The 24,311-nt window shown below is 45.3% G+C and overlaps 1 protein-coding gene across 1 annotated transcript in view; it reads left to right on the forward strand.

Moving 5' to 3' along the window:
* SPMIP11 (sperm microtubule inner protein 11) overlaps positions 1–24,311 on the forward strand; it is a gene marked incomplete at its 5' end in the record, with an annotated part of 49,772 nt that overhangs the window by 2,732 nt on the left and 22,729 nt on the right. The window contains 2 exon segments of the mRNA XM_082247243.1: positions 3,454–3,561; positions 6,204–6,348. Coding sequence (XP_082103369.1) covers positions 3,454–3,561; positions 6,204–6,348 — 253 coding nt within the window.

The following is a 24,311-nucleotide window of genomic DNA, read 5'->3' on the forward strand; positions in this document are numbered from 1 at the left end:
TGCATGTTCTTTTTACACAGAGCATTGCAGCGCTGCCATTCGTTAGCCAGCTGAGCCTTAGAGCCCATTCACACCACAACCATACTGGGCAACATTGCTCAGCACAAAGCAATAACAAAGTGAAGTCCAAGATCACACCATTGCACTGGGCGGTAATGGAACACACTGCATTTAGTGTCGCATTAGTTCACACTTATGTGATGCAGTAACATGTGCAATACAGTGCATAGAAACTTCCCATGTCCTGGCAGTGCCATTCTTTCTTAATGGCACTCCAAATGCACCCAACAACACACATGCACTAAATTACATCAGAACGCATGGTAAATTATTGCCATGCATTGTAGTGTGATGCGATTAAAAAAAAAAAAGGTGCCTGAACTTCTATTGTGTAATTGTCGCATGGTTTGTCAGCAAATGGAAATAAGTTGGCTGTACCTAAACATGCACAAAAGCCCCTGCTCCTGTACTTCTGCAGAAGTGTGAACACAGTCACGCAACGCATGAAAAGCACTATGTTCTGGCTGGTTTGAGTAGGTGCCATTAATCTTATTGGCACCCCAAATGCACTAGCCAATGCACATGCTCTAAACAACACTAAAACGCATGGTAACTCATTGCTATGTGTTGTAGTGTAATGCGATTTTAAAAGAAGATATACTTCTTTTCTGTGGGGGACACATGTAGGGCACCACATGGAAATGATTGGGCTGCCCTAAAGGCACAAAAATGTGCATGCACTTTCAAGATCCTTAAACACAGCACAAAGCACTACAGTGCTACAATATGTGCTAAGGAAATAATAATTTCAGCTAATTATGGGTAAAAAAATGCACAGTAACGTTAAAAAAAAAAAAAAAAAAAAATGCACAGCGACCCAAGTGCTTCTAGGCTGGATTCATACCTATGTGTTTTTCCCTGTAATGGATTTTGCATTAAAATCAGTAGAAACACATTAAAACCCATTTTGCATTTTATTGAATGTCAATGTGTGTCATAACACGTCATGATGCATTGATGGGCACCTTGATTCATGTATTAACATATGCATTTTGATGCATTTCCATTGATTTTGTTGAGAAACGCATCAAGCAAAAAAGCAAAGATGTGTGCAAAAGAAATTTGTGTGTTATTGCTACAGCCGGATTCACACAATGAATGGTGTGGTGGTGCATTAACACATGCACAGCATTTTGAGAGCTAATGTGCTTTTTGTAAATGAGCTTGCCAACACACCAATACACTATTTTTAGTAACTTTTTTACTTTTATTTCAATTTTTTATTTTAAATATTTTATTTATTTTTTAGTAACATCAGCATTCGTTGTGGTGCAATTTAAGGCATGTGCGTTTGGTGCCATCAAGAATTAATGGCAGTGCATAATGCGCACTCTCCTGCATTGCAGCAGTTTAAAGCCAACCTTTTGTTTAGTATGCATACTGCTTTACTATATATTTCTTTTTAATTTGTTGCAAAATGTCATACCTTAAGATCCTGCCCATAATGCTAATGCCACTGACTCATAGCTAGCAGCAACATTGTCAAGCTGCTGTGCCTCCTCCCCACTCACCCCCTTCCAGCAGAAGCACTACAACATGCAGCCACGGCAGGTTACAGTGAGCCCAGAGCATGGTTTGGAGGTCGGCAGAGAAGAGCTCAGGACTCGGGGAGGAGCAGGCAGATAACTTCTTACCTGGATCTTTCCTCCTTGTAAGAGATAACACTGCTGATCAGAGGGGAGGGGGACTTTCAGGACTGTTTTATCGAATAATGCCTCCCGTTGAAAAATACATCCGACGAACTGCGCATGCGCAGTACGTAACGTCATTCCAGCTGATATCCCAATAAGCCGGCATGACAATGACACTGCGCATGCGCAGTTTCTCTGAGGCATTACCTGACAAGAGGCAAACCACGGAGAGCGCGGAGGGTGTAGAATCTAAATGTAAGATTCTGCCTCACTCTGTGCGCTCTCTGCGCATGCGCACGACCGAAAACTATTGTTATTGGGCAAATTATTCTTATAGTGAAATTGTGGGAATATTGTCGTGAGTACAGTACGTGTACACAGCTCTGAGGGGGACAAATAGAAGTATATCTGGACATTGATGTAAAGGGGCACTCTGATGGGGACTTTGGTGTAAGGGGGCACTCTGATGTAAGGGGGCACTCTGATGGGACTCTGATGTAAAGGGGCACTCTGATGGGGACACTGATGTAAAGGAGCACTCTGATGGGGACACCAGATGTAAAGGGGCACTCTGATGGGGACTCTGATGTAAAGGAGCATTCTGATGGGGACTCTGATGTAAAGGGGCACTCTGATGGGGGATACCTGATGTAAAGGAGCACTTTGATGGGGACTCTGATGTAAAGGAGCACTCTGATGGGGGACACTGGATGTAAAGGGGCACTCTGATGGAGACTCTGGTGTAAAGGAGCACTCTGATGGGGACACCTGATGTAAAGGGGCACTCTGATGGGGACTCTGATGTAAAGGAGCACTCTGATGGGAACACTGATGTAAAGGGGCACTCTGATGTAAAAGGGCAATCTGATGGGAATACCTGATGTAAACACTCTGTGTGATGTTTAACACACTGTGCTGTATACAATATGCTTTGTTTGCGCAGTGTCATCATCACGCCAGCTGATTGGGATAGCAGCTGGAGTGACCTTACGTACTGCACATGCGCAGTTCGTCGGATGTATTTTTTGACGGGAGGCATTATTCGATAGAACATCTGTTATACTGCCTTATCAGTGGCCCTGGTTACAGACCAGGGATTGGCTTTGGGAAACAAGGAAATCTTAATAACATTACAGCAAATGTGTGTTCTTAGATTCATGTGATGAGAATTTTGGACCGATGTATTTAATAAGTGGCAGGACGGAGCTGGGGTGGTAAATTCGGCCAATACAGCATCTGGCAGCATCCTAAATAGCTATAAGTATGGACATACATACTGTGGTAGTGACATGAGCACTACAACGCTACACTTTGTTCATTGTGGTGTCATAAAGATTACATAGACGCTGCACTGTTTACAGTACTCAACCTTTTAATGATGGGTGCTCAAAGTGAAAGGTGGCATCCAGAACCACACTTTAAGATGAGTCACCAGCACTCCAAATGAATGCGTTTCACATGTTTATTGTCAAGACAGTGTCACATTAGACATAGTGACAATCTACTATTTTGCCTTGGAAAAGGAACCATGTGAGGCCCCAAAGTATTGGTTTCCTATGCATCATGCAATGCAGTCTTCACAATAAACATGTGAGATTAATTAATTTGGAGTGCTAATGACCGTGAATCTTCATATGTACTGTGGTGTCATTTATTTAGAGTGGTACCCCATTTTGTTGTTGGTTAATCGTGTTTTGCCTGAACATTTTATCTCATAATGACACATAATCCATTGGTCCAACTTCCTATTTTCCCTTTTCAGGAATAAGTGGAAAGAATACAACAAAACTTCCTGCCCTTGCTCCCCAGTGTTCATATGTCAGTTATGGGAAATATCAGGAGATGGTTAGACGTCACCAAGACATATGGAGTAAGTATTTTACTATGTTATAAAAGAACAACAAACAGCAGATTTTATTACAATAATAAGTTTAATAGACCTTGAAAGAGTTGGACTGGGAACAATGGTACCATATTCCAGATGGGTATAGGGGTTCCTAAGCTGTGAAACCTATTGGTACATTAATAGGAACTGGGGTGCTGATCAATCACCTTGAGATAAGGCAGGCACAGTTCACAGGATACAAGACAGCTCTTAATCAAGAGGGTTCAATATTAAGTTGACTCACCCTTTGCAGCTATAACAGCTTCCACACTTTCTGGGAAGGCTGTTCACAAGGTTTAGGAGTGTGTCTATGGGAATGTTTGACCATTCTTCAGAAGCACATTTGTGAGGTCAGGCACAGATGTTGGACGAAAAGGCCTGGCCCGCAGTTTTTGCTCTATTTCATACCAAAGGTGTTCTATTGCACAGGACTCTGTGCAGGCCAGTCAAGTTCCTCCACCCCAAACTCGCTCATCCATGTCTTTATGGACCTTGCTTTGTTTTTTTTTTGTTTATGGAACAGGAAGGGGCAATCCCCAAACTGTTATCACAATGTTGGGAGCCTGAGTGCCGGGTCACACTTGGGCGATGCGGGAAGGCTGCGAATTCGCAGCCTGTTCCTGCATCGGAAACGCACATCTGGAAGTTCACACTGCCATATGCGATACGCAGGGGGTGTCAATGAAATGTTAACGACACCCCTAGTTTGATCGCATATCGCACTGCGATCTGACAGTTCGCACAGGATCGGATCGCACAAGTGTGAACCACTGTGTGATCCGATCCTGATGCGGCTGGAAAAAAGGGTCCTGTGCGTGTTTGGTGCGGATACAGTTGGAATTCAGCCATACAAAGTGTATGGCTGAATTCGCATCCACACCTCCGATCGCATGTAATGAAGGAGCAGTGCGCTCCGAATTACATGCGATCGGCGCACTCGCAGAAATGTGAACCGGGCCTGAAATCATCCAAAATGTCTTGGTACGCTGACGCCTTAAGAACTCCCTTCACTGGAACTAAGGGGCCAAGACCAAACCCTGGAAAAACAACCCCACACCATAATCTGCCCTCAACCAAATGATTTGGTTTATATTCATTAAAGAGGGTTGTAGTCAATGGAGAACATTCAGAACAAGGTCATGTTACCAGTGGGGTACCTCAGGGATCTGTACTGGGACCAATTTTGTTTAATATCTTCATAAGTGATATTGCAAAAGGCCTCGATGGTAAGGTTTGTCTTTTTGCTGATGACACAAAGATATGTAACAGGGTTGATGTTCCTGGAGGGAAACGCCAAATGGAAAAGGATTTAGGAAAACTAGAAGAATGGTCAGAACTCTGGCAACTGAAATTTAATGTGGATAAGTGCAAGATAATGCACCTGGGGCGTAAAAACCCAAGGGCAGAATATAGAATATTTGACACAGTCCTGACCTCAGTATCTGAGGAAAGGGATTTAGGAGTAATTATTTCAGAAGACTTAAAGGTGGAAGGACAATGTAATAGAGCAGCACGAAATGCCAGCAGAATGCTTGGATGTATAGGGAGAGGTATAAGCAGTAGAAAGAGAGAAGTGCTTATGCCGCTGTACAGAACACTGGTGAGACCTCACTTGGAGTATTGTGCGCAGTACTGGAGGCCATATCTCCAGAAGGATATAGATACTCTAGAGAGAGTTCAGAGAAGAGCTACTAAACTAGTACATGGATTGCAGGAAAAAACTTACCAGGAAAGGTTAAAGGACCTTAACATGTATAGCTTGGAAGAAAGAAGAGACAGAGGGGATATGATAGAAACTTTTAAATACATAAAGGGAATCAACTAGGTAAAGGAGGAGAGCATATTTAAAAGAAGAAAAACTACCACAAGAGGACACAGTTTTAAATTAGAGGGGCAAAGGTTTAAAAGTAATATGAGGAAGTATTACTTTACTGAGAGAGTAGTGGATGCATGGAATAACCTTCCTGCAGAAGTGGTAGCTGCAAATACAGTGAAGGAGTTTAAGCATGCATGGGATAGGCATAAGGCTATCCTTCATATAAGATAGGGCCAGGGACTATTCATAGGATTCAGATATATTGGGCAGACTAGATGGGCCAAATGGTTCTTATCTGCCGACACATTCTATGTTTCTATGTGCATGTAAAGGCAGGTGTCCCAGCTAAATAGCAATTCCCAATGCCCGCATTGGACGCTTCAATATTTCTCGTATGACTGGTGTTCATTGAATGGACCCACTCACTATCAATCAATATTTTAAATGAAGCCATACTAGTAAAAGAACTCCTAAAAATACTCACCTTTCCTGCTTCCCAAGCCATCAAACGCTGATGCTGAAAAGTTGACACTTTGGGGAATGTGGATCTCCTAGTTGGCCCATAGTTCTCCAGGTTCATGCTGAACTTTACATCACTACTATATTCTGTAATGGGTAGAGGTCAGCAGGAGAGACAGTGAGAGCCTTGCCTAATTTTTCATTCCAAGGAGTTTTATAGTTCACCCAAGAATAACAACTATTGGTCAAAAGAAATGTCATTGTTTTGTGTGATAAAAAGCCAAGTGAAATAGTTATGTTTACAGAGTTATCTGTAAAATCATAAAATCAATGACTGTGTTTTTGCACTTAGCTCCTAAGCAAACTCAGCGGATCCCACTGACTACAGCCCAGCAGTATGGATGGTGGCTGCCACAGGACCCCAAGGCAAAACCAGAAAGTGACTATCCTTGGATTCAAAGTACACGACACCCCATGATCAATAGCCCAATGACCAGGTAAGTCACTACTTATTTTGTCAGAGGAAGGGGGGGTGGTACATAGTTAGATAATAGGTCCAACTCACAAAGCTAACTCACCAGGATAAGAATCTTTAGTTTAAAAAAAAAAGTAACTTTTTCCTGAGTCCATTGAGATTTGAAAATTAAAGCCAGTGCATGCACAGTTTAGGGTATAGGTCAGCCTGTTGCTGGGGAGGCGAGTTTTTGTGGACTTTAGTTCCGCTTTAACTGCACACAGTTCTTGAGCCTACTCTCTGTTTTCACTATGACGCATGCAAGAGTCTTACTGATGCACAAAAAACCTCCGGACAGAAAAAACGTCTTTAAAAGATGAAATCGTACATTACATATGCTATTCTGTATGTAGATGATAGAATATAGAAATGTCTTAAAGCCCAACTCCAGGTGAATAAAAAGATTATCTCTTGCAGTGGGGCTGTTCCCGCACTGCAAGGGTTAATTGGTAATTTTGTCTAGGGGAACAATAAAAGGAAGTATAAATATTTGATCCTCTGCTCATACCCACAGCTAGACCAGTCCCTGCAGCTTCTGCACCCCCACGCTCTAGCAGTGTAGGGTCCTGATATCATCAAGAGCAAAGCGGGGTCTATAGCCCTGTTCTGGATGTGGGGATGCAGAGGAACAGTTCAATGCAGACTGTGGGGGAGTGCCGTTTGCAGCGGGAGCAGAGGATCAGGTAAGTAAAACAAAATGAGCTGTTAACTCTTACAGTGTGGGCTCCCACTGCAAAGGATATCTTTTGTTCTGCCCAGAGTTAAGTGGGGTATACACTAGTAGAAAATCTACCGAAAATTCCTGTCCGAGGTAAAATCGTACTATTTTCGGCTAGTGTGTACACAACTCTCAGCAGCCGATGCCGACATTTTCAACGAAAAAAAACAGAGGGACAAACACCAAAATTTTTATCGTCCGTCCCCAGACGACCAATTTTCGTTTAATGTGTATGCAGTACGTCCGTGAAAAATAGGATACGAAAGACCGCGCATGATCTGAAGTTGCTGACAACCCAGAAGTCTAGGAACAAATGTCCAAAAAAAAAAAAAAATCGGACGAGAAATTTTGTGAACATTTATGCACTGTCAACTAAAAACGGTTATGAACGCTGAGCAAGAGAGAGAAAAATCGGAGGATATTTCGTCCGATTTTCGTCAAGTGTGTACGGGCCTTTAGGCTTTAACCACTTCCAGCCCAAGGCCGTCATATAACTTCCTGGACTTCGAGTGGAGATATCTGAATTATGCCTGCAGCTGCGGGCATCATTTAGATATCATCTTTTTCAGCCAGCGATTCCCTGCACCGTAAGAACAATCATAGCGGCAGTTCAGCCACTTGATCGTTCTTACAGGCGGGGGGAAGGGATGTCCTCCCGCGTGCCCTCCAGGGCTTCTACCAGCTCGCTGGTATAGACCCCACATCTCTCCATAAAGAGGACTTGTCTTGCCATATTCTTATTACAAGGGATGTTTACATTCCTTGTAATAAGAATAAAAGTGATGAAAGAACATTTAAAAAGGAAAGTGTAAAATATATAAAAAAAAATAAAAATAGCTAATGAAAAAGAATGCATGCAAAAGCGAACGCATACGTACTTCATACCCACATATGAAAACGGCGTTCAAACCACACATGTGAGGTATCGCTGAATGTTAAGGTTGCCTATTTTAAGTACCGAACTTTGGCGCCATTCCACAAGTGTGCGCAATTTTAAAGCATGACATGCTAGGTATCTATTTTCTCGCCATAACATCATCTTTCACATTATACAAAAAATGGGCTAACTTTAGTGTTTTGTTTTTTTTAATTCATGAAAAATTTCTGCGCAAATACTGTGTGACATAAAAAAGTTGCAACAACCACCATTTTATTCCCTAGGGTTTCTTCTAAAAAATTTATATAATGTTTGGGGGTTCTAAATAATTTTCTAGCAAAAAAATGATGATTTTTACATGTAGGTGAGGAGTGCCGGAATAGGCCCAGTATGGAAGTGGTTAAGGAAGTATTTCATTAAAATCATGGGGCTATTTAACAGTCAATAGCTGTTGAGATAATGAACAGTCTTTTCAGGAATATGTACAACCGTGGCCAAAAGTTTTGAGAATGACACAAATATTAATTTTCACAAAGTCTGCTGCCTCAGTGTCTATGATGGCGATTTGCATATACTCCACAATGTTATGAAGAGTAAAAATCAGATGAATTGCAAAAAATTGCAAAATCTCTCTTTGCCATTAAAATTAACTTAATTCCAAAAAAAAAAATTCCACTGCATTTGTGAAGAAGGTTTCAGGGCACCCAAGAAAGTCAAGCAAGCACCCCGATCGTCTTCTACAGTTGATTCAGCTGCGGGATCGGGGAACCACCGTTTCAGAGCTTGCTCAGGAATGGCAGCAGGCAGGTGTGAGTGCATTTGCGCGCACAGTGAGGATAAGGCTTTTGGAGGATGGCCTGGTGTTAAGAAGGGCAGCAAAGAAGCCACTTCTCTCCAGAAGAAACAAAAGGGAGAGACTGATATCTGCAAAAGGTACAGGGATTGGACTGCTGAGGACTGGGGTAAAGTCATTTTCTCTGATGAATCTCCTTTCCGATTGTTTGGGGCATCCGGAAAAAACCTTGTCCGGAGAAGAAAAGGTGAGCGCTACCATCAGTCCTGTTATGCCGACAGTAAAGCATCCTGAGACCATTCATGTGCAGGGTTGCTTCTCAGCCAAGGTAGTGGGCTCACAATTTTGCCTAAGAACACAGCCATGAATAAAGAATGGTACAAAAACATCCTCCGAGAGCAACTTCTCCCAACCATCCAAGAACAGTTTGGTGATGGAACAATTCCTTTTCCAGCATGATGGAGCACCTTGCCACAAGGCAAAAGTGATAGGTTAGGCTTCATGTACACAGGACGTTTGAAAACCTCTCCTGAACACTGGAACTTGACAGCTAGTGACCTACGGTTAAAAATGTCAGTTTTTCCACGTTTGCTTGATGCATTTATGCGCATTTAGCGGCATTTGCGTTTAGAAGCGTCTTTACATTGTAAAATGGTCAGAAATGTTTCCAGTTGTAAACACCTATAAAAGAAATGTTAAAACGCGTTTAGACATGTTTGCATGCTGTTACAAGCATTTGGCATTTCAAATGCCAATAATCTTCAGTTTGAACGCATTTTTTTGCTTTAAAAAAAAAATCCCACTAAACTCAACTGCCTCTAAATGACTTTAAAGTCTCAGTGAACATGGACAGATAAGATAACATAGAGGAGAGCTCAGGGGCTGCTGAAAAAATACACCCAACTGCTCCTAAATGTTTGTTTATCAGCAGCAGCGTATATAAGGCCTAAGTGGCTTGGAGAACAAAACATCAAAATGTTGGCTCCATGGTCATAATAACTTCCAGGACCTTAATCCCATTGAGAACTTGTGGTCAATCCTCAAGAGGCGGATGAACAAATAAAACCCCACAAATTCTGCCAAACTCCACGTATTGATTATGCAAGAATGGGCTGCCATCAGTCAGGATGTGGCCCAGAAGTTGATTGACAGCATGCCAGGGCAATTTTTCAGAGGTCTTGAAAAAGAAGGGTCAACACTGCAAATACAGTATTGACTCTTTGCATCCACTTAATGTAAATGTCAATAAAAGTCTTTGACACTCATGAAATGCTTGTAATGCTTGTAATTATTCTTTAGCATACCATAGTAACATCTGACAAAAAGATCTAAAAACACTGAAAGAGCAGACTTTGTGAAAATTAATATTTCTGTAATTCTCAAAACTTTTTTCCACTGCTGTAATATATAGCACAGATTGTCAGGGTAATGTAATGTAATACATAGTGTATAGTGCAGTAGTCAGAAGTACATTATATCGTCAAAAGTATTGGGATGCCTGCCTTTACACGCACATGAACTTTAATGGCATACCAGTCTTAGTCCATAGGGTTCAATATTGAGTTGGCCCACCCTTTGCAGCTTTACCAGCTTCAACTCTTCTGGGAAGACTGTCCACAAGGTTTAGGAGTGCGTCCATGGGAATGTTTGATAATTTTTCCAGAAGCGCATTTGTGAGGTCAGGCATGATGTGGATGAAAAGGTCTGTCTCGCAGTCTCTGCTCTAATTCATCCCAAAGGTGTTCTATCGGGTTAAGGGTCAGGACCCTGTGCGTGCCAGTCAAGTTCCTCCACCACAAACTCTCTCATCTATGTCTTCTCGTCCAACATAACGACAATATAGGGTATGTATCTTACAACATAGCTTATAGAGTGCAGAGATCAAGCATAGAGGGGTGAAAAAAAGAATGAGATTACCAGTATTATCAGGCCTAAATTATAATGAGTAGGCTAAACTAGATGAAAAAAATAAATCTGTGATTATCTTTTGTTTTACTTTGTCTGTACTTTATGATGCATACCAGTGTATTAAGGTGGCCATACATGCATCAAAATTTAGCCGGCTCAGCAGGGAACTGCGGAATTTCAATCCATGTATGGGCAGGCTGATTGTACCCAAGTTGATCTATTAATCGACTTCGGAACAACCTGTTGGATTTTTGTACATAAGACTAATGCCAGTGGCTATAGCAGCTAGTAGTAATCATTGTATTCTGCCGGCTGGCAGAATACAATAGCGGGAGGTATTGAGCGATTTTCGTTCTTTCCACCTGTGGTGGAAGGAAAGAAAATCGAGTAATCTATGGCCTTCCTTACACATGTTCAGCAGAGTTTAGGCTGGCCACAGATTGCTTGGATTTCAGATGGATCCTGCTGAGTCGAGCTGTGGGGGGGGGGGGGGGGGGCGACTAGATTGTCTGTACCAGCCTGGCTCAACAAAAATAGATTTTTCAGAGAAGCTGGGTGGAAAACTGTCAGCCGACCACTGACTGTACACAATCAGTCATTGTTCAAGTATTCAGTAGCTGCGGGTCCCACCAGCTGCTCTAAATACTAACCAGCAGTAAAGGTTTTCTCATCCATGCTGTTTAGTGTGAGTGGGGGGAATTAACTGGTATCTCCCATTTAGCCCAGGTGCTGACTACAGAAATCCAAAGGTATATGGCTAGATTTAGTACAAGTGGTCAGTAAAATGGGTGACTCCAAAGAGGACAAATCATTAGTGCCCGTTTAGCTGGAACATCTGTAACCAAAGCATGACTGAGGGACCTGCAGAATGCCGAGACTCCAGTTATCTATAAAACATTAAACGCTTGACCCATCCCCCCTTCCAAAATGACCAGACGACACATTTTATTTTAAAAAAGAATAGCGCGCAAATGCAAAAGAAATTACTACCAAATCTGAAGACAATCCATAAATAAAAATGGGGGTTTGGTCCCACCATATGGCCATATCGTGCTCAAGCCCACTACTGCGTCAAAGTACCCCATTATCAGTGGGTCCTACACTATCCATGAAAAAGAGATGAATCCAGCCTTTCTAACCCTTGGAGACAACACTCCTTGCTGGGAAAGATGTGCAAATGCACTACAGGGGACTCCTCCTATATACACTTGATGGTGGACACTGATTGAGTACAGGTGTGTGTGGGGGGTGGGGAGGGTTGCTCAACCTCAATGGTCTGGTCAGACCGAATACATAATAAACAGGCAAAAAATTTGGGGGAGCATACCCATGTGTTTCTAAAACTGCTGCAGCTATGAACCAAAAGACATGTATATTAAAAAAGAATAGCGCGCAAATGCAAAAGAAATTACTGCCAAATCTGAAGACAATCCATAAATAAAAATGGGGGTTTGGTCCCACCATATGGCCATATCGTGCTCAAGCCCACTACTGCGTCAAAGTACCCCATTATCAGTGGGTCCTACACTATCCATGAAAAAGAGATGAATCCAGCCTTTCTAACCCTTGGAGACAACACTCCTTGCTGGGAAAGATGTGCAAATGCACTACAGGGGACTCCTCCTATATACACTTGATGGTGGACACTGATTGAGTACAGGTGTGTGTGGGGGGTGGGGAGGGTTGCTCAACCTCGATGGTCTGGTCAGACCGAATACATAATAAACACATTTTATTTGGAGTCGAATGGCCATTGCAGCCTTTTTATTACAAACCATTAAATACAACATTCACAACAAAACAAGTTTAATGCATATAATACAGTCAATGCATACCAAATAAACCAACCACAGCTTATGCCTGGTCTAAGGTCTTTGAAGGCCTATATACTCCCGATTAACCAGTTGTATCTGCTACCCAATCAAGGCCCCCCAGCTGCAACTACACCAGCTCAGAAACAATTAACTACTTACGTACTACCAGATACAACCTAATTAATACCCTGATGTTACCACCCTATTGTTAGGAAGAGACACCCATACCTCAGATGGCCCAACCCACAATTTTCCACAATTAACCAGCACTGCATTCAAAGACCCAATAGACCCCCTACCACAGCACACGAGCGTGACACCTTATTCATGTGTTGCCCCCCCAAACCCGGAAGGTCTGCTGAATACTCCTCCTGCCACAAATCGATGCCGATGCCATTCAGATGCACACCATTTCTTCTCAGATATTGCCAAGTTTCATCCTCCATCTCTCAATGATGTATTGCCAGGTGCCCATTTCAGGAAAAAACCTTGCTACCTCCTTGTTCCCCTTTATCCTGGCTTTGTTGATCTTTTCAACAGAGTAAGCCATATGCCACTCAGACCTGGAAACTATATCAGACCACACAAATATGGTATCCGAGAAAAAATAAATGAAGTTGTAAAAAAAAAAAAGAAAAAATCTAACTCAATATCCCATATTAGCTTGCCCTTAGAACGCAAGCCAAGGTCATTGCCCCCCGATATGCAAGAGGACCACATCAGGGGGCCTGTCCAATCTAGAATAAAGATGCATGTCAAGCAAGATCCTAGACCACAGGATTCCTGGAACACACAGCCAGTAAAATCTGACCTCACCCCTGGACAAGCCTAACTGCCTACCCTCTGTCCTAACCTCCGTCCGCCTGGCACACCAAAAAACATAAGAGTCACCCAGGATCCACACCAAGCACGCCTCAGAATCAGCAAGAGAAAAGAAAACGGGGAGGGGGAAATACAACACCCCAAGAATCCTAACCATATCAACAAACAACAAGAGGATAGAAAACACATTAAATAATGAAGACAGGTTGTACAGGTTAAGACAGCATAACTTAGCCCGACCCAGCAGATAGCAAACCTTAGAAGTTACAATAAATGAGGGCGCACATATAACCAAAATCTGACTGATTCCCACTGTCCAATGCACTGAACGACCTGGTCTTTAAGTCCCCATCAGACTACTTCCATTGCCGCCCCAATCCGAAAGTATTGAGAAGAATAGTTGTCTGCACTCAAACCAGCAGATGACAGGCATTTCCTGAACACCGCCTTAAACTGGAATCGAGACATTGGTGTCCCATCTGCATGCATAAAGGAAACTCCTGAAAGATTTGGCCGAAGCTTTGAAAAAAAACCCACAGCTGGATAGGACAAACTGGAGAAGAGGGAACCACACACAACTCAATCTAAGAACCCCTCCTACTGATCTGTGTTAGATTTTCTTAACAGGATACCCAATGTAGTGTCGCGTAACCATACGTCCTGTACGCTTAAACCACCCTCACCAGGTTTGTTTCGGCTCACCAATTCCCCAACTGAAAACGGCCCAGAACAAAGCAACCTCATAGGCGGAAGAACAAACCAAGTGACCCACTACAGCACCAAGAACTTCAAATGAAACTGGGCATTGAGCGTCTGCCACAGAGTGTCCGTTCCCAATCCTGCATATCCTGCCTGGCCAGAAAAAAACCTTAGTAACATCTCTGTGACCCGACAACTTAAACATGAAAACCAGACCAGCCAACTTCAGAGACATAGCAGAGACAGACACACCACGTTCAAAATTCCTGCCAGTAAAATAAAGCAACATGTGTACATCATTGTCCTCACGAGAACACCCCCCACTTCATTCACCAGATCGCTCCTTTCCTGCCACACTGCAGTATGAAGACCAGGCTGGCGCACATACCAAATGACGAATTGAGAACTTGGAAATGAAATGCTCCACAGATGCTTGGGGCATAGAATTCAGCCCTGCTCTGCTTCCAGTGCCAACCAACAGAATCTGTCGGACTGGAAACAAGACAAAGCATTAGCCACTGATTTATCAACTCCTGGAATGCGCACAATTCCATGGACAGTACATTGGGAAACATTTCTACAACAGCCAAATTATGCACTAAATCAACCTCCCTCCATTCCACTGGTCAACTCTCAGCACTTTAACAACTCTGACAGTAGGTTCCACAACCAGCAGAGCCCACCGCGTCAGTGAACAGTTCTAGATCAAATTTGGAAATCACTTGCTCCTGCCAAAGAGAGCGACTATTGTAGGAAACCAGAAATGAATCCCACACTTGCAAGTCCTCACATTGATCCTGCCCCAGCCGAATATAAGGATGTGGCGCCTTAATTTCCCACTGTAGTAGCTGCCAGTTTTCTACAAAAATACGTTGGCCATTGGCAAAGCACGAATTTTAGTTTTTTTTTTGCATTGCCTATTGGCAGAAACCATCCCCTTCAGATCTTCATGTTTGTCCAAAGGCAAACAGCATTCCATCGCCATGGTGTCTATGACAATACCTAGAAACCGCAACTCAGTGCCAGGGCCCTCCGTCTTGTCAGGGGCCAATGGCACAGCAAAAAACTCGAAAAACATGTTGGACCATGGCCAAACGTGAGGGGCAGATAATACTTCCAGCTAGCCATATGCACAAGAAATCATCTAAATAATGGATGACTGAATTAAGCCCGGAAACATCCTGAACTACCCATTCCAAAAAGGAACTAAACATTTCAAACAATGAACAAGAAATGGCACTATTGGTAAACATCTATCAACAAAAATTCTGCCCTTGCCATTTGCACTCCAGCAGATGGCAACAACTAGGATCAGTCTTGGCCAACAATGAACTTTTACCATACCTACGAACCCACAACCCAGCAATATCAAAAGAAGTATAGGACACCGTGCAAAGCTCCAGATCAATAGCATCATTCCCTGAAACCCCTTAAAGCGGAGTTCCGGGCACAAAACATTTTTTCAATGAACATACCCCCGGGACAGTCAGGGCTAGTACATTCCACAATGGCTAGCCTCTGATCTGTCCCGGTTCGCACTTACCTGCAAGAAGAAATACTCACTTATAAAATTTCTTCCACAGCGTTGCCATCTCTGTTGTGGGCAGCTCAAGCCAGCGCGATCCTCTTCTGCGTCCTCTTCCGCGTCTTTTTCTCCCAGAATGCGCCTTCACCGGCCCCTCTCGTCACTTCCGGTGCGGCGCCGCATTCCTACACAGCTTCTGGGCATGCCCAGAAGCTGTTTAGCAGGGAATGCGGCGTCGCACAGGAAGTGACGAGCGAGGCGGGTGCCGTCGCATTGATTCCTGGGAGCGATGACGTTCAGCTCCCAGGAATCATTGCAAACCGGAAGTGACGGCGCGGGCCGCGGCCACAGAGGGAGGAAGTGAAAAAAGGCGAGTATTTCTTTCTACAATTACGAGGTAAGTAAAAAAAAAAATAATCCTAACTATCCAATTCTTTTTCAGGTGAAGCAAAGCAAGCGGATGGGCACAAAATCGATTAGGTCAATTTTGTGCCCGGAACTCCGCTTTAAGGATGAGGCAAGTGACGCATGAGGCGTAACTTATTGTGTTCTTTTTTGGGGATAATACCCAAAGGAGAAATACTGGCGGTGAATCAAAAGGAACAGCCATGTGAACCAAAGCAACTACTTTGAAACGTTTTCCTGAAAATGACCGCTGGATGTAAATAGAATCACTGCAAGTTTCCTGCCATAAAAGGAACAACCAGCAACCCCGCAGGGAAGTTGCCCTCCTGTTAGATATTGATACTGCCTCCCTGTTAGGATAATGCTTTAGGAAAGGCGCTATCTTTTCTACCCTCACCGGTGTCTACCCTCTTTCCAGTGTTGCCTCCTCTTCCCTTTCCTTGCTTGCCAACATAACCCCCTGCGAGTTGTGGCTGCTTGAAAAGGGAGGAACCAAACTTTGCGAAGACTACATCAGTTTCATCCAGAGACTGATGTTTTTGTGGTCCCAACCTAAGGAAGGCCAGACTGCCTTGCGCTGACGTAATTGCTCATCATAGCGAAACAAAGCAACCCCACCATAGACTCGCTGGGCTTCAACGATAGAGGGGGGGGCAATTCTCAGGGGTCTTTTCTCCAATAACACTAGCTAAAACTGCATACGCCTAACATCAGTTTGAGAACAAACGGGGAATCAACTGATACTGCTGTTTTCCTTCTTCCTCCTTCTTTCATCTGGTTTAAATTTAAAGTTAAATTTCTCCAATGGCAACAAAGAAACATTTACACATACTCACCCTTCCATATATGCTCCGTCACTTCCGTTTTTAGATGCGCACCTAAACGCCCTTTTAAAACACACATACCCTTCGCATTTTTGCAGCATTTGCAAGAAATACCCCTTTAAACCCGGCAACTCCTTTATCAGTCATTTTGTCGTCCGAAGCCTTACCGGCCATAGTTACCACAGACGTCACCAGCCATTGACCAGAGGAACCTGATGGTCCCGCACCCATACCTAGAGGGCGAGCTAAGGCCTCAGATGGAACCCTGACTGCCTGGCTACTGACACTGTAGTCAGCAGCTTGTGTTGTGGACCACTCGGCTACCGGAGAGGACCTCCCTAAGACCTGCTAACTGGGTGTATGCAAAACCATCCATGCCAGGGGCCCCATCCAAAGAAGAGACTGAGGACCCAGTACTGCCCCCCAAAACTCCAGCTACCCCCTCCCATATTGCCTCAATCCTTGCTGAGCTGTCAACTAAGCCCCAGGAACCCCCTCTAACAGAGAGCGAATAAGAACAAGAAAGAAGACATGAAACAGAAGGCTCATCTGGCTGCCTATGTCCCTCAGGACATCCAGCTGCAGATCCGAATCCCTGTGGAATGTGCGGGAGTTCACCATCTTCAGAGCCGTTGAGCACCCCTTCAGACCGGCTTTGTTCACCAAGCTGTGCTGTCGCTCTCCTCTCAGCAGGTTCCATAGTGCAGTTGCTGGCTCCAGAGCCCGGTGGGCGCCCGCTGATGACATCAGCAGCCACCGCCACACCAGAACCCTGCGCGCTCCCTCTCCTACTTCCACGCTGGGCTCTGTGAGGGATGGTGGAAGCCTCACCAGCCGACGCTTGGCTCCTTCCATCTACGGCACTCCCACTCTGGGATGCCAGGACACAGGGTAAAGCTGCCGCCGGTGTCTTTTGTCACTGGGGGCCCCAGCCGCTCCCGGGACCTGCCCGGCACCCACCGCTCAGCCACTCCTGCGCCAGGCTGCAATAAACACAGGCAGGGAGCCTGTATAGCCAGCTGCATCATCCACACTGAGAGGTGAGAGGGCAGGGGAGTGGGTGGCAGATAAAAAAAAAAAACTACCTCCCTGGGTTCGCCGTAGATGAGGATTCATCCTGACTCGCAGGCATGGGGAGCAGGGGAAGCAGGTGTGTGCTTGGCTGGTGGGGTCGGAGCAGGGGCGTAACTACAGGGGTTGCAATTGCAACCGGGCCCCATGCTCCAGGGGGCCTGTGTGGCTCCCCTGTACACCTGGATAGGAGGGGCAGTGGGGGCAGCATGTAGAGAAATCACTGTCCTCCTTTTTCCTCCTGTAGCTGCAGGAGGAAAATGGAGGAGATTGGTTCCTCTGTATGCTGCCCCCGCCACTCCTCCTATCCAGTTCACTTGTGTTCTGCTGTCTCTGGGCCCCTGTGTGCTCCCCTGGTCCCCCCCCCCCCCCACTGTGCTCCCTTTCCTCTCCTGCCGGCTGCTGCAGGGGATGTGTCACAATAGAGAACCAGGAAGGGGTCGGCAAATATGTAATTTACCAGCTCCTTCCTTTTCTGAATGGACAGAGCCATAGTCAGTGACATTGTAAAAAAAAATAAAATGATAAAAAACAATACAATTACAATACCAAAAAATAAAAACTACTGACACCAGTGGGTGAACTTCCAGGATCACAAAGGTCACACCTGCGACCGGGCCCTGGCATTCCACCACGGTTGGGAGGCCCCAAGATGGCAGGAAGGGGGCCCACTGCAGAACTTGTGAATGGGTCCCACTGCAGGACCATAATAAAGGGCCCCACAACGAGAGTAAAGGGTCCCAGGATCAGTGGGAAGAGCCCCAGGCTTGAAGGGAAGGGCCCCGGCCAAGGGTTCGGGGGGCCCTTCAGGGTTTCTTGCACCGGAGCCCTAAAGGTTCTAGTTACGCCTCTGGGTCGGAGGGTCCCTTGAGGGGCTCCCAGAACGGCACCGAACCAGAGATGTTGCCACAGGCCTGAAGCGCTCAGGAGGCCTAGACCTCCTAGCATGTGTGCGTCTAGAAGGGGACCCAGGAGAGACCTGCCTGGGCTCCTGCAATAAGTGTGATAGTTTGTCTTGTAGCCACCTAGGGCCTGTGGCCACAGCCGCAGCTCTAAGCTGGGACAGTATGTTGTCCAAGTCACCCATCTTTTGTTTTTTCTACAGGTGAAGTCCAGGAACGCAAAAGAAAACTCTCTGTACAAATTAGTAAGACTTCATCTGGAATATGCAGTTCAGTTTTGGGCACCAGTTCTTAAAAAGGATTACGGGGAACTGGAGAAAGTGCAGAGAAAGGCAACCAAACTGATAAGAGGCATGGAGGAGCTCAGCTATGAGAAAAGATTAGAGGAACTGAATTTATTCTCTCTTGAGAAGAGATTAGGGGGGATACGATCAACATGTATAAATACATAAGGGGTCCATATAGTGAACTTGGTGTTGAGTTATTCACTTTAAGGTCAACACAGAGGACAAGGGGGCACTCTTTACGACTAGAGGAAGACAGATTTCGTCTCCAAATACGGAAAGGTTTCTTCACCGTAAGAGCTGTGAAAATGTGGAATAGACTCCCTCCAGAGGTGGTTTTGGCCAGCTCACTAGATTGCTTTAAAAAAGGCCTGGATTCTTTCCTGGGTGTACATAATATAAATGGGTACTAATATTTATAGGTAAAGTTGATCCAGGGAATATCCGATTGCCTCTCGGGGGATCAGGAAGGAATTTTTTTCCCCTGCTGTAGCAAATTGGATCATGCTTTGCTGGGGTTTTTTCACCTTCCTCTGGATCAACTGCAGGTATAGGATTGTGTATATGGGATTGTATGGTTGGGTTTTCTTTACTGTTTTTTTTTTTTTTTTTATTGGTTGAGCCAGATGGACTTGTGTCTTTTTTCAAGCTGACTAACTATGTAACTATGTAACTATGATGCTGTGATGAGCTGCGACTGAGCTCTGAAACGATTCCTCCTCCTTTCTACCCACTACAGGACATACCCTCTGCCTTAAACTCTTCAATCTGGTACACAGAATACATCATTCTAAATCAACCCACTAATACTTCGCCTCTTCTGCAGGCCCCAGGCATGCTGGCCTTCCTCCTAGTTTCACTCAGCTCCAGTCCATATGCTTTCACGTTGTTTGGTGTTTCAAGAGCAACAGTGTACATGGTTATGAATGCATGCATGCACTAAGCATGGCAAGATTTTATCATTAAACAATAATAGTGTATCATAAGATAGGTTTACGCCCCATGGCTGAGCGTTTCAGGGGGGCCCATGGCTGAGCGTTTCACTGATTCTGGGGGGACATTTGCCTTTTTATACCTTCAATAGTGGGTCTACCCATTATTATGAATCTAAACTTGTCTTTTGGGAATATTTGAGTACTCAACAATCTCCAAATATGCTAAACGGTTGTTGCGCATTCTTTATTTTTATGCTAAGAAAATAATTTTATTATCCTGGATAGGGTCTTTTTTCCTAGGTTGGCTTCTTGATGAAACTCATTAATGCTTATCTTCCCTTGTATAGACTTACTTTTGAGCGTAGAAAAGAAAATTAAACTTTTTGATAAAATCTGGGGCAAGTGGATTTTTAAACCCCTTACCTGGAACTCTCTGGATCCAGGACACTGAAATTATGGTTTTATCCTCCTATCACAGATTCATTGTGAGTTCCTCTGCCACTGACAGTTTATGTTGTGTTGCTCGTTATTTGAGAATGAATGCAGTATTGTTTCTCAGTAAGTACAACTTACTTGTGTATTCCTTGTTTTATTGGATGATAATGTGTGCTGTGTTCTCCACTTATACAGGAGCAGATGAGCAGTAAGAGCTGTTTCACACTGCTGCAGTGCGGTACGGTAACAGCACAGTGTACCCCTGTTTTCTTGTAGTTAACACTCAATTTCCAATAGACTTTCTATGAGATTACTCGTTTTGGCTGCATTTTCTGAAAGTACACCAGAAGTCCTGCTTGCTGCATATTTGGTGTGCTTTCAGAAATCTCACCAAAAATGCACAATCTAATAGAAAGTCAATGGGAAACCATGTGGTTAACTGCACAAGAACCACAGTTACACCCGCACTGCAGCCAAACTGCAGCGCGGCAGTGTGAAATGGCCCTAAAGAGTATGAAAAAGAAGCTCAGATGAGTGTCTTATGCAATGCAGTGTGGATTGCAAACACATGTACCACACAGCATCTAGTTTACAGTGTTGTACTGTTCACATTTAGGTAAAGCTGTGTCTATTAGCTCCAATAGGCATGATGTCTGCAAAGTGTAAATCACGGTGGCTGTGGGCATTACTGCAGCGATGTGCCGGGTCCACTTGACTCCTCAAATGTGAGTTTTTTAAAGATCCTATCAAGCTGGTGTAAGGGTTGTGAGAGTGGAAAAGGAGTAAGAAAGGATGGGGATCAGAGAGGAGAGTTGAAGTCGGACTGTCATGGACACTGTCACATGAAACTGTGCAACGACCCACAGTACAACCTTGGGTAAAATTGTCCCTAGAGAGTCATTAAAATCTTCTGAGAAATAATAAACGATCCACAATTTCAAAGTGTTTTTTTTTTTTTTTTTAACTTGGCTGTGGAGAATGGCTGCCAACTTTTCAGTAAACAGGTACCACAACATTTATTGTTTAACCTGTGTAACTGATGGGGTACTAGACTACCAGGACAAGGTATGCATGGCTGCTGTAAAAATGTTGGTTGGGAGCCTAAAGTTGGTTTAAGATTCAGAAGTGTTCCATAAATGTTGTTTTTTTTCACATATGGTACTACTCCTGTGATCCTATTTGTTCTTTCAGTAGGGCAACAGATGCGAAGATCAAGTCAAATGACTTATTTTTGTCAGCTTTAGTCCTAACCACCTCCTGTTGCTTAACTCTACAAGACTAGTAGTTCCATTACTCTCTAATAGGGTTGAGCGAACACCTAGATGTCCGTGTTCGACGGGTTCGGCCGAACTTTAAAAAAAAGTCCGGGTCCGTGTCCCGGACTTTTACCGAACTTTTCCCGGACACCGAACCCCATTGAAGTCAATGGGGACCCGAACTTTAAGGCACTAAAATGGCTCTAAAACACCAAAGGAAAGGGCTAGAGTGCTGCAAATGGCAGCAAAACGTAATTAAGAGCATGGCAAGTGCTCTGCAAACAAATGTGGATAGGGAAATAACTTAAAACAACAAAAAAAAAACAGAAAAATAAAACAATGTTCTTCTTCATCTCTGAAGGACGAGGCCCATATGGAGTAGGAGGGAGGTTGAGGTGGTGGTGGATGTGGCGGTGACATAGGCGTGCGCACAGGGTGTGCTGGGTGTGCCTGGGCACACCCTAATCACCTAGGGCACATAGCATTGCCAGTGAGGAGATGGGAAAGATCTCCCTGGGACCTGCTCTGCTCTATTTCTCCTTGCCTACAGGTACATGGCCCCGATACATTACTCTCCCTGCTGGCAAACACATGCATGTGTATTTCAACTTTGGGGTGCACACCTTAATGCAATAGGCTGCGCACACCTATGGGCGGTGTAGGTGGAAGCGGCGGTGGAGGAGGACCAGGGCCGGATTAACAGCATCATGGGCTTGGTGCTGAGGATTTTGAAGGGCCTTAAGGGCCGTGCCTTGCCATGCACCCAGAGGAGGAAGGGTGCAGCCATGCATGCCTAATTCAACATGGGATGCTGTCTCTGAAGCCCATAAACACATCCATGCATCGCCAACTGTCCCTCCTTGTCCGGCCTTCACGCTGTGTGGGGAGGTTCTGAGGGTGCTGCCTGGGGAAGCGAGCATAGAAGCCAGACTTCTGTGTTTACAAGTGACAGAAGAGCGGTAACAGTGAATATGGCCAACCCGGGGCCTATATAAAAGGTAGGGGCCTGGAGCTGCAGCTCCAATAGCCCCTACATTAATCTGGCCCTGAGGAGGAGGACGAGGTAGCCAACACTGCTTCTTTTCAAAAATTTTAAATGAGGGTACACCCCAAAAGAGTGAGAAAGAGCAAAAATGGAACAATGGGTGGGTAAGGTCGGTATCCATTGCTATTCTGCATAAGGTACGGAAAAGTCCCGTGGGATCCATGCCTGGTTCATTTTAATGAACGTGAGCTTGTCCACATTGTCTCTGGACAGGCGGCTGCGCTTGTCTGTTATAACGCCCCCAGCCGTGCTAAATACCCGATCAGATAATACACTGGCTGCAGGGCACGCCAGCACCTCCAAGGCGTAAAGGGCAAGCTCAGGCCATGTGCCCAATTTGGAGACCCAGAAGTTGAAGGGGGCAGACCCGTCATTCACTACATGTAGGCGTGTGCACACATACTGCTCCACCATGTTGGTAAAATGCTGCCTCCTGCTAAGACGTTCCATCTGAGCTGCTGGTGCTGCTGTTTGTTGTGGCGTGCTGACAAAGCTTTTCCACATTTCGGCCATGCTAACCCTGCCTTCTGAGGTGCTGGCGGTGCCCTGGTTGCGTTGGCGACCTCCTCCTCCTCCTCCTCTGCCTTGTGCTTCCACTGTGGCCCCGCTGTCAGATGGGAATGCCAGCAGCATGGCGTCTACCAGCGTGCGCTTGTACTCGCGCATCTTGCGATCGCGCTCCAGTGAGTGAATTAAGGACGGTACGTTGTCCTTGTAACGGGGATCCAGCAGCGTGGCCACCCAGTAATCAGCACAAGTTAGAATGTGGGCAACTCGGCGGTCGTTGTGGAGACACTGCAGCATGTAATCGCTCATGTGTGCCAGGCTGCCCAGAGGCGACGAAAGGCTGTCCTCTGTGGGAGGTGTATCGTCCGTGTCCTCTGTATCCCCCCAGCCACGCACCAGTGATGGCCATGAGCTGGCCTGGGTGCCACCCTGCTGTGAACATGGTTCCATCTCCTCCTCCAGCTCCTCCTCCTCCTCATCCTCCTCATCCTCCAGAACTGTGCCCCTGCTGGACAATTGCGTCCCTGGCGTTTGCGTGTGCAGGAACCCACCCTCGGAGCCCCTTGCGAATGACTGCCCTGAAAGCCTTGGAAATGTTACCTCTTCATCCTCCTCCTCCTCCTCATCCTGTGCCACATCCTCTTCCATCATCGCCCGAATTGTTTTTTCAAGGAGGCATAGAAGTGGGATAGTTAAGCTGAGAACGGCGTCATTGCCACTGGCCATGTTGGTGGAGTACTCAAAACAGCGCAACAAGGCACACAGGTCTCGCATGGAGGCCCAGTTATTGGTGGTGAAGTGGTGCTGTTCCGCAGAGCGACTCACGCGTGCGTGCTGCAGCTGAAACTCCACTATGGCCTGCTGCTGCTCGCACAGTCTTTCCAGCATGTGCAAGGTGGAGTTCCACCTTGTGGGCACGTCACATATGAGGCGGTGAGCGGGAAGGCCGAAGTTACGCTGCAGCGCTGCCAGGCGAGCAGCAGCAGGGTGAGAACGCCGAAAGTGCGCACAAACGGCCCGCACTTTCTGCAGCAGCTCTGACATATCGGGGTAGTTTTTAAGGAACCTCTGCACCACCAAATTCAGCACATGCGCCAGGCAAGGGATGTGCGTCAAACCCGCTAGG

The sequence above is a fragment of the Pelophylax lessonae genome (genome assembly GCF_965119305.1).
Source record: "Pelophylax lessonae genome assembly, chromosome: 2".
Taxonomy (NCBI): Eukaryota; Metazoa; Chordata; class Amphibia; order Anura; family Ranidae; genus Pelophylax; species Pelophylax lessonae.